The 10,895-nt window shown below is 51.4% G+C and overlaps 1 protein-coding gene across 4 annotated transcripts in view; it reads left to right on the top strand.

The window, feature by feature from the left end:
* Nucleotides 1–6,060, top strand: part of AKAP13 (A kinase (PRKA) anchor protein 13) — a 360,775-nt gene extending 354,715 nt beyond the window's left edge. For all 4 annotated transcript variants that reach the window (XM_011960761.1, XM_011960763.1, XM_011960762.1 and 1 more), the window contains 2 exons: nucleotides 209–542; nucleotides 1,341–6,060. In XM_011960761.1, coding sequence (XP_011816151.1) covers nucleotides 209–542; nucleotides 1,341–1,390 — 384 coding nt within the window. In that variant the 3' untranslated portion in view covers nucleotides 1,391–6,060. The remainder of the gene's footprint in view (nucleotides 1–208; nucleotides 543–1,340) is intronic.
* The last annotated feature ends 4,835 nt before the right edge of the window (nucleotides 6,061–10,895 follow it).

Raw genomic sequence — 10,895 nt, forward strand, 5'->3', positions numbered from 1 at the left:
TTAACATGTTTATAGATACTACTTGGGGGAGGGCAGCTAATGAAACCTTTGAGCTCTATGCAGTCCACAGAAGCGAGCTCTGTAGAGTTCACAGAGGTGGGTAAGTACTCAGCCAGCACACCCAGTTGAATTCAGCCAGGATTTATTGAGTAGGCGTCAGGGACGCTGACAGCCTCCAAGTGAAAACCCTTCTCTTGAATATGTACAGGTTTCCCATCCACACAACAAGCTGATGAGGATCCCATCGTTCTTCCCCAGTCCTGAGGAGCCCGCCTCGCCATCTGCACCTTCCATGGCCAAATCAGGGTTATTGGACTCAGAACTTTCAGTGTCCCCAAAAAGGAACAGCATCTCTCGGACACACAAAGATAAGGGGCCTTTTCACATACTGAGTTCAACCAGCCAGACAAACAAAGGACCAGAAGGGCAGAGCCAGGCCCCTGTGTCCACCTCTGCCTCTACCCGCCTGTTTGGGTTAGCTAAGCCAAAGGAAAAGAAGGAGAAAAAAAAGAAGAACAAAACCAGCCGCTCTCAGCCCGGTGGTGAGTCACGCACACCTGCTCTCCCTGTGGCCATGGTGTCTGTGCATTCTGAGAGAGGGTAGATTTTAGTGGTATGGGGCAGGGTTGAAAAGGGTACAGTTCAGATGCTCAGAAGCCAAACTGCTATCCTTTTCACCAGCTCCGCTTACTACGAGCGCTCATGCAACAAACATTAAGAACCCACTCTGTGTGGCACATGTGCAAAAGCAGAAAGCATGGGTTTCATTTTCAAGGCATTTTCCGATTGAGGAACTGCAGCTCACCTCTCAGTGAAGTAATTCAAGTCCTCCTTGCCTTTCTGGGCCTAGAGTAGTCATTGCTAACAGCTAGCATTTGGTGATTTAACTCTCAAATGACTGTATGAAGTTGGCACTGCTAACCCCAAGAAGAGTGAGGAAACTGAAGCTCACGGAGGCTAACTAATGTGCCAGTGGCCACAGAGCCCGCGGTTGAATTCTACTAAATGCCTCCCCGTTCATGTGCCACTTTTCCCCGTGAATCCTTCTCTTTAGGATTGATCTCTCCTTTTTGTGTGGCAGGTTAAAGAAAAATGTACATTTTCCAGGCCTCTTCATAAATTCTAGTACTTATTAAAAGTTAAAGGGAGCATTAGACAGTGAAGGATATCACCAAGAACCTTATTAACCAAATCTGTTCAGAAACCCCAGTGTGCAGAGTCAATTGCCCATAAGCCCCCGTCACCTATTTGCATGACAGAAGACTTTGGGTTGGGGAGGAAGTTCAATGAAAGGAACAGTTTTTCTGAATTTTTTTCATTCTTGGTTTTCACATTTCCAGATGGTCCCACATCAGAAGTATCAGCAGAGGGTGAAGAGATCTTCTGCTGACCCTCTTCCTCTCTGCTGAGGCAGCTGCCTGCTGATCCTGGCCAGCCCACCTCTCCTGCTGTCCCCATGTGCACAAAGTCTCTTACACTGGACGCCCACTGCTCCTCAGCGTCCAGTCCTCCTGGGCGGCCCCAGGTCCTGGACAAGAAGGAACAGATGATCTTGAGTATCAGGGTGGGGAAGGAGGCCCAGACTCTGCTTCGGCCGTGATTTGTGACTGCCCAGGACTCTCAGGTTGGGCTGGCCCTACTCAGGATTACACTGAAAGTAGTGGCCTCGTAAGTACAGGTGATGGTTTTGGACATGTCAGGAATTCCTAAAGGCTAAAAGAGTGTATCCAAGTAAGGTCTGAACCTCTGACTGCCTTTTATGTGGGGGAACACAAAACCAAACAGAAGATGTTTTGGACTTGACCTGTGTCATACATGGGGAGCTGTCTGCATGCATACATGGGGAATGCTAGAAGAAGGCCCAGTCTGCACCAGACGTCTGGTCCCCTTAGCTCAGTACAGGGGCAGTGCCTGAATGGACCCAGAGCCCCTACATATCAGCACTTCACCCAGTAATCCTAAGAGACTGGTTTCCCTCTAAACCCCCCGTGCACGTATCACCCCTGTTTTGCATGTATTTCTCATTTCATTTTAGGGATGACAAACATTTGTGAAACCAGTGAGAGAAGGCTTGATGGGTATAAAAGACGTGATCTGCACCACCTCCATCTCGGTGTTTCAGGCACTAAAGCAACAAAACAACCCATAGTATCTCATTTTGTCATCAAATCCAGAAGAAATACCCTGGTTTTCCAGGATGTTTACCCACATGTTTTGGGCACGGATAAAGTGAAGAGGCCTACTCACCATTATCCCTGCAGGGTGACACCTTTTGGTTTTTACCACTCAGAAGTGGCTACGGCCTCCTGGCTGTGTTCCTGAGACCCTGTCGTGCCTCTCCCAGACAGCAGCTGCCTGGCCCTTGCTGGGTGAGGGCACGCCCTGTGGGCACACCACTGCCAGGGGCCAGGCAGAAGCTGTGTTCTGAAGCTAGGAAAGCTGGCTGAGAGATGGGTTCAGGCGAAGGGTGAAGCCATGTGTTCTTGCCAGTGCGGGTCTGGAGAGGAGCTGGCCCAGAGGGCGTGGTTGTGAAAGCGCCCTTCTTGTGTTAGGAGGCCTTGGCAAAATTGGATTTCTCCACAAATGTATCTGAAGGTCTGTTGTTGAATTGTACTCTGCCCCTAAAAGAGGATACAGATGCTGCCTGCTGCTCGGCTTTGCTTTTGCTTTTCCCGCCGTGTTTTGATCTGTGTTCACTTGAGGCTTTCCCCAGCTGGTGTGTGCAGGACAGTTCATGGTAATGTTGCCCTCTGAGGCCCCCGTACACCAGAAGGGAGGCCCTAGAAAATTTTGTGCTTCCAACGTGGCCTTCAGTTGTTGCTTTTTTGCCCCTTAGAAGCATGGGGCTTTGAGCACACTTAAAAAAAGAAAAATCTGTAACTTGGTGCTTATTGATGAATTGCAAGCTGGCCTTGCAGATGGAGATATTTATCTTTCAGTTTATTTGAAAGAGGTCTGGTTTAAAATTTGTAGCCTAGATTTGTTTTATTTATTATATGTATGTGTGTGTTTGTGTTTTTCTTTTTTAAGGGTGAGCCAGGACTAGCCCAACAGTCTAAACTATCCAGTCAATATTGAGTGAAGTGGCAGCCAGCACCTCACTCTGTGTCTTTTGAAGTGCCTTGAAGGCCCAGATGAAATTTTAAAGGGAAGGGTCCATGTCCTTCCGTCCCCCACCCGGCCTCATTCTTTAATCAAAGGGTATCTTCTCCCTTGTTTGAGAATGAAGAAACTCACCACCTCTGAGCTACCTTTGCCTTTTTCTGTCATGGAGAATACCCACCCTTCAGAAAAAGATTTTAAGGCCAAAACCTGCTGATTTTTCTATTGAAAATATCACGTCCCCTTGCAAAGACCCTAAACAAAAAGTTAAGTTGCTTTCTTCCACCAGTCCATACAACTCCAAGTTACAGCTGAATCGTCATGACTTTCCTGAGATCTACCCTGGGCTTGGCTATCTGTTCTGGTCACTAGCTCCGAGTTCCCCTACTGGGATTCGCAGGAGGGCAGTACTGAACCTGCATTCTTCTCCTTGTAAATGTAGGCTGGGTGCCCCTGTTCTCTGGGTTTGGAACGATAAGAGGTTGCTGCTGATGGATTTACTCGCATACATGCTCTTCACAAAAACACCGTGGATGCTGAAGTTAGAGCATGTTGCCACAGAGCTTGACATCAGTGTTAGAGTGTCTCTTGCCCCCCTAGCTGTGATGTTTCACCTGCTTTGGTTGTTTTGGTGTTTTTTTAAAAAAAATGGAGATTTCACATCTGCCCAGACCTCACTCACTGAAAACGATTTCGGCAGGTTCTGGTTGGACAAGTTTAAAATCAGAAGGTAGTGCCTAGAATCCCCCCAAGCCACCCAACTTCATCCAGGAATACAGTCTGCAGTGCCGAAAGGGAACCACTTACCAAGACCTGTGCTTACATACCTTCATCATCTCTCTTCCCCCTTGGAGTTGTCCTCAAGGGGATTTGTTCCTGTCCTGGGGGTTTTACCTGGGATGATGGCTGCCTGTGCTTTTGCTCATGGCCTTGACAGTGTTCTAGTTGCTGGATCTAATGGCCTGTCTTGGTTTCTCTCACATGAGAAGAGGTTGTTTTCTGGGGTGACTCAGACTGAATTCCCCGTACTGTTTCCATACCAGGACGCCATGTTCTCCATCAAGCTAAAGAAATCAGGTGCCTGAAATTGTGCTTAAGTTTTGGGGGAAAGATGGAATTCCTATCCAGAGCCCCCAGATTTTCAGAATCGAGTGAGCTTTCTGGAAGGAGACTGCATCTTCTCTCAATTCCAGTCATCTCAGTCGTCATTCCAGTTGGGTGACATGTGCACTTTAAATGCTGTCACGGTTGGCTTCATTTTCAAGACAATCAAATGTATTGACTGTGTTTTCTTCTTAGAAAATGGAGAGGGTTAAAAACATGCAAACTGCCACTTTCGGCCTTTGCCAGTACTCCCTCTACCCCTGTGAGAGCTATCTGGGGGAAAGAATCCTTACCAGGGTTTCTTTGGAAAGGTACGAATCTTACCTTTTTTCCCCTTTTGTGTCTCAGGGTAATACTCTGTTCAGTGTTGCCCCTTTGCTCATTTTCTCCCATATTTGTTACCTTTCTGAGGCCTCAGTATTAGTCGTGAGCACAAAGTTTGGAGACCCTTGGCATTGTTTCTTGATGTGGGAAGGGAGGTGTTAGTGTGTGCAAGGGTTGAACTAGATAGACCCTGCCTTAGTAGAGGGTGGGACCATAACCTTAGAGGCCAGAACTTGATCCAGAAGTTGCTGTCCACAGAAGTGCTTTCTATTTCATCATTTTTGTCTCTAGGGCTCTTTTTCTGTAGCCAGGTCTTTCTTCCCAGGGATTTTGGTGTTTGCATTGGAGTTGAGGTTTACTCTAATGATGGGTGGGCCAACTGTGCCCAGAGGACAGCCAGGCCCTGGGAGGGGGTTTAGAAAGACAGTCCTGGTGAATGGGCTTCAGTGGTCACAAAGAGGGTGGCTGTGAGGTGACCCCAGACACTTCAGAATGACGTGCACCCTCTGCGTTTGGATGTCCTTGGAATGTGGGAGCCTAGAAATACCTGTGGATGAAATGGGGGCGGCGGCTGCTGGAGATCTGTGTGCCTTGCCTCCCTTCAACAGGACCAGCTAGGTGTGCAGCCACCTACGGATGTGTCCCAGCCAGCCCCGTCGCTCTCGTCCATCCTCAGAGACAAAGAAGAGGGCAGGGAGTTTGGGCTTGGTTTTGAACTTGCCTTTCAATGTAGCAAAGCATTCCTAGTTAACCAGAGCCTTGGAATCTACTACCTGCTGGCCAGGCTTTAAAATGAAAAGTGTTTCAATGCTGCCATAAAAGGGGGCGGTGGGGAGGAAGGGAAAATAAAGGCATCTTTCCAAGTACTCATCTAATTTAATTGTCAAAGATTGATAGGCCATGAATTCTCTATCTCACTAAGGGTTAAAGGCGGGCGACCCCCCACTGACTGTGTCCCCTGCCACCGAAGTAGGTGATCTGCCCTACAAGCAGGTGGGACCACCTGTGCTGCGCTCCAGGGGGGCTTCTGCAGGAAGCACTCACCCCCACCTTCCCTGGCCTGAGCTTTTCCCCTGCCTTTTGTCACCCCCTGAGGGCATGGGCAGTCCCCGAGCCCTGGCCATGGCGCGTGCCTGGTGAGTTTGCCTGCGGTTCAGGCTTAGCCTGTGGTCACCTGTGTGCTGCTGCCCGCGTGGGGTGCGCAGGGATCCGCAGGAGGGTGATTGGGATACACCGGATACCTCTGCTCTCATTGCTCGTTTGCAAATGCTCTATGGACATTTCTGTGCTAAATCATATTAAATAAAAAAGACGGGTTAAAACCCAGATGCTGTAAATTAATTTGTAATTATGTATAAAGTGAAGCAGTTTTAAACTGTAAAGATTTTTTTCAGTGTGTTTTCTGGAATTTTGCCACAACATACTGGCTTTGTATTTTATTTAGCTTTCTTTCTAGTTACCAGCTTCAGATCCTTGTAAAGTCCCCCTCAGCCCTTTCAAAAAAAAATAATAATAAATTTCCTGTGAAGTCTTGGTTGGTGCTGTGATTTATTTATTTATTCTCTCTCTCTCTCTCTCTCTCTCTCTCTCTCTCTCTCTCTCTGTCTCTCTCAGCGGGACCCAAACTCAAAGAGCGACGGATCAGCTCTTTGATATCTTTGAAATTTGTATTTCCAGATTGATATCTTTGAAATTTGTATTTCCAGATAAATCAGTGCAGTGAATGGGAACTTGACTATAGAGCCTGCAACTTCCCTTAATGTTCGTTTCTCTTCCTTCGCTAACATTCTTCACCCCATCTCACCCCCAAACTAGAGCAACTGCCAGAAACTAATTCAAGAAGAAAGATGGTCTCTACTTGTAGCTCCCGGGTGATTCACCAGGTCTGACCCCGGAATGCCGGCTCTGCCCTGGAGACACACAGGGCTCTAGCTGTCACTGGCTCCACCAGCACAGCCTGTGCCTGCCTTTTTTAGATTACTGGCTTCCTACTCTTCGAGTCTGCGCTCGAGTCTGCGCTTTCTAGACCTATAGGAAGGCCCTTAAATCCAGCTGGGCCTTGGAGAATTGTGCCGCTCACAGTAATGCGGAGAACCTGGGCAAAGCTGCCCAGAGTCCCCGCTCTGCCACTTCCCAGCTCCCTGCCCCTCCCTGACCCAGTCACCAGAAAGTAAGTCCTGGCCAGGCGCGGTGGCTCACGCCTGTAATCCCAGCGTTTTGGGAGGCCAAGGCGGATAGATCACTTGAGCTCAGGGGTTCAAGACCAGCCTGGTCAACATGGTGAAACCCCGTCTCTACTAAAAATACAAAAATTAGCCAGGCGTGGTGGCACATACCTGTAATCCCAGCTACTCGGGAGGCTGAGGCAGAATTGCTTGAACCTGGAAGGCAGAGGTTGCAGTGAGCCGAGATCGTGCCACTGCACTCCAGCCTGGCCAACACAGTGAGACTCTTTCAAAAAAAAAAAAATTAGCTGGGCAGGGTGGCATGCACCTGTAGTCCCAGCTACTTGGGAGGCTGAGGCAGGAGAACCGCTTGAACCTGGGAGGTGGAGGTTGCCGTGAGCCAAGATGGCATCACTGCACTCCAGCCTGGCAACAGAGTGAGATTCCTCAAAAAAAAAAAAAACCCCACAAAAGTCCTGCCCAGCTGCCAAGTGTCTTTCATTTTACCACAAACTTGGAAGTGCACGTGTTTCTTCACAGAGTCTTGTAGTCCTGGTGATAGCTGCCTCCCCGCAAGCCAGTAAACACTGGTCTTTTCTCTCTCGCTGGCTACTCTTGGCTGTCACTGCTGCCCCGGCGGTCTCCTCCCCCACTGCAGCCATCCTGGCCTGGGTCCGTGGTGGCCCTCATCCACCCAGACACCCTCAGCAGGGCAAGAGGAGTGGTTCCCATGGCCTGCCTCCCTCCGCTTCTCACCGCAGTTGGTTCTGAGCCAGGGACAGGCTCTGTCTGGGAGGCAAGAAGAGCAAGAAGGTTCCATTCTTCTCTTCCAGGATACCAGAGACACAAAGCGCAGAGGGCCCCAAGAACACTAGACAGCCACTCAATAGGGACAGAAGCCTCTGCCCACTCCTGATGGAGGCTGCTGTGCCCAGAGCCTCTGCCGCAGCACAGACCTGGCTGCCAAGTGGCTCCTACCAAAGTGGCCATTTTCCGTTCAAAAGTCCCTTGTCCGCAGGGAAAGCCCGAGGCCTAGGGGCGGCCGCCTGTGAACTAGCAGGAGATGCCGGATGCAGCCACAGCCTGCCGGAAAAGAAGTGGGAGTTGCTGATGCTGCAAGACAGAGATCTAAACCGGAAGTGTGGGGAGGACATTAGGAGGCCCCAAAAACCAAAGGCCAGGGAGGAGCTTGGGAGGAGAGGAGGCATGCAGCGTGCAAGCCTTGCGATTTCCTTGGAAGCAGCCACAGAAGCCGAGGGCAGGCGAGCTGAGCTGCAGATTGTTACACCTCAGACCTGGAACTCCCTGAACTCCCTGCCTGGGGGTGACAGCCCCTCATCCAGCCTCCGCACAGCAAGAAGCGCCTCCCCAAGCCCCCACCTCCCCGTTCCCGCCACAGTTCCTGTTCTTTGCAGTCTTAGGAGACTCCTTTGTCCCTAAAATTTGACTCTATTTCTTCAGGGGCACAGTGGCAGGTCACCCAGAGGGTCCTGGAGCGGTCCAGTTCCAGCACCGTCCTGCCGCCTCTGTGAGTGTCCCCTGGGGCCACAGAGGAGTCGCAAGTGGGAGGAAGCGGTGTGTGCCCTAAACGGGGAGGATGTGGGTCCCAGGGCCCCAGCAGCCTACTCCCTCCACCCCAGTTTGGGGCCCTCCGTCGCTGCCTCCCCGCCCCTACCCCCTCCGCCATCCCCTGCTGCCTTTGGTATCAAAGTGACAGCTTTGGCCCCTCCCACCACCGCTCAGGCCTCCTCCTTTCATATGGTAATGGCTTGCTCTACACAGCCCTAGTCCCACAGATATGTAGGCTACCCCTCTCTCCCCATGCCTTTGGGAAACTTTCCTTCTTCCTGGGGAACAGAATCTGGACCCCGCCAGGGATAAGGACCCTGGAGGCCTCAGTGGGAGAGTTGTGGGGAGGGGGTCATAACGTGGCTCCTTGGAATGGACCAGCTGGAAGCCAGCCTGCTTTTCTCTCCCTTCCTCCCCGGCCGCTGCTTCCTTTTGAGCTGTCCCTGGACTTCTCACCCCACCCCCAGCTTCGGAGTTTGAGGTGGCGGTTGCCTGGACAACCTCGGTTCTTCTCCGTGGTCCAAAGGAGAGGGCTGCTGGGCAAGTGAAGCAGGGCTGCCTGCCCTGAGGAGCCTGGGAGAGGGCCATGCTGGGGTCCCCTCTGTCAGGGAGGGCTGTGGACAGGGGCTGAGGGGCCACTCAGAGGCACCAGGATGGATACAGACTCCAGGCCTGCCGCTCGTAGCCGAGTGGCCAAGCTATTAAACCTCTGTCTCCATTTCCTCTTTCAGAAGGGACTGCAGAGTCTGCAGGTGGCGCGCACATTCATCATGATGCTGAAGAGATGAGCGAAGTGCTTGGTCTAGGGCCCAACACACTCATCTGGAAGCATGTCAGGGGAGCCGTGGGACAGCTGCCATGACAGTGGCCCCGGATTCATGAAGAGTCTGAAGAGAGCTCTCCAGGGGGGCAGACTCAGTCTTCTCCATCTTCCTGGGCAGCACACAGCCACACACACACAGATGCAATCTGCCTCAGAGCAGCCACCTCCACCTCCCTTAGCTTAGCTCAGGTGAACTGTCACTTCCTCCAGGAAGCCCTCCCTGACAGGTCAAACATCTCCCCACCTTCCCGTCTGGTCCCTTACCTGACAGGCCTGCCCCTTACACAGAATCAGATACCTGGATCTCCCCAGCTCACTCCAGGCCAGTGCAGTGCTAAGCCCTCCTTTGCCTGCTCCCCTGGAAGTGGGCTGAAGGCCTCCTCACCCACACTTTCATTCCAGAGCTGGGTCCTGGGAATCAGGGATGGCCAGGGCTATCCCAGGAGCCTGGGGGGACACCACTGTGCTGCCAGCAGGGCCGAGTCTGGAGGGTGGATATAGTTCCAGTTGTCTCAGAATGCTTGCCCCTGCTGGGGGCCTCCAGCTGGACTGCCCAGAGGCTTGCAGGGCAGCTCAGCTCCAACCAAAGGTAGCTGAGCCCCACCCCAACCAGGGGCTTTTAGCTGAAAGTGGGCCAGGCTGCTGGGACCCTGTCTAGGACCAGGGAGCCCAGGGGCTCTCACCCTCTCCCACTGGGATGAGAGTCGCTCAGGGAAGGCAGGCTGAAGAGTCAACCTGCTAGGTCTGGAAACAGATGAAGTTCACACGCTGGGACCCCACGCCTGTGTGTCCTGAGGCGACAGGCTTAACCTCTCTGTACTACAGCTTATTTATAAAATGGGATGACACCTACCCCAGTTATTGTAAGAAAAATATACACCCTTTTGTCCCACTTGGCAGGAAGGGAATGACAACATGGAGGCTGAACTTGATTAATGTCCTCACAGTTCCCCAACAGCAGGCCTGCCAGGTGTGAGCACTTCCTGTGATTTGGAGGATTCCACATGGTTTCAGACTCACCTGCATCAAAGAAAGTTTTTCAATATTTTGACTTCTTAGAATTAGTTCTCTCGGGCCTCAGGGCTTGATAGAGGGGGGCACTCACTGGGAAAGCCACAGGAGCCTCCTGCCCATTATCTTGGGGTACGTGACGTCCTGAAGGGGAATCGGATCGAGTCTCCCCATTGGCGGGTGATCACAGGGCTCATGGAGCTCAGCAGTTGGCCCAGCCAGAGCCAGGCACAAACCCACGTCTCTGACAGCAGACCTGGGATTTCCCCTTAGACCAGTGTTTTCCAAAGGGCAGTCACTGGGTCTCCTGCTTTAGAATGATCTGGACTGCTGGTTAAAATGCATATCCCTGGGCCCAACCCCAGATGTAATGAATCAGACTATCCAAAGCTGAAGCCAAAGAATTTGCATTCTTTTTTTTTTTTTTTTGAGATGGAGTCTTGCTCTGTTGCCCAGGCTGGAATGCAGTGGCTCAATCTCAGTTCACTGCAACCTCTGCCTCCCGGGGTTCAAGCGCTTCTCCAGCCTCAGTCTCCTGAGTAGCTGGGATTACAAGCACATGCATCACGCATGGCTAATTTTGTATTTCTAGTAGAGATGGGGTTTTGCCATGTTGGTCAGGCTGGTCTCAAACTCCTGACCTCAAGCGATGTGCCCACCTCGGCCTCCCAAAGTGCTGGGATTACAGACATGAACACCTGGCCGACTGTACCCTTTCAATGTGTGGATTGTATGGTATGTGAATTAGGTCTTGATAAAACTGTTATTCATGTTAACAAGGTGCATAAGGAAGCTTT

The sequence above is a fragment of the Colobus angolensis genome, unplaced genomic scaffold (assembly GCF_000951035.1).
Source record: "Colobus angolensis palliatus isolate OR3802 unplaced genomic scaffold, Cang.pa_1.0 Scaffold522, whole genome shotgun sequence".
Taxonomy (NCBI): Eukaryota; Metazoa; Chordata; class Mammalia; order Primates; family Cercopithecidae; genus Colobus; species Colobus angolensis.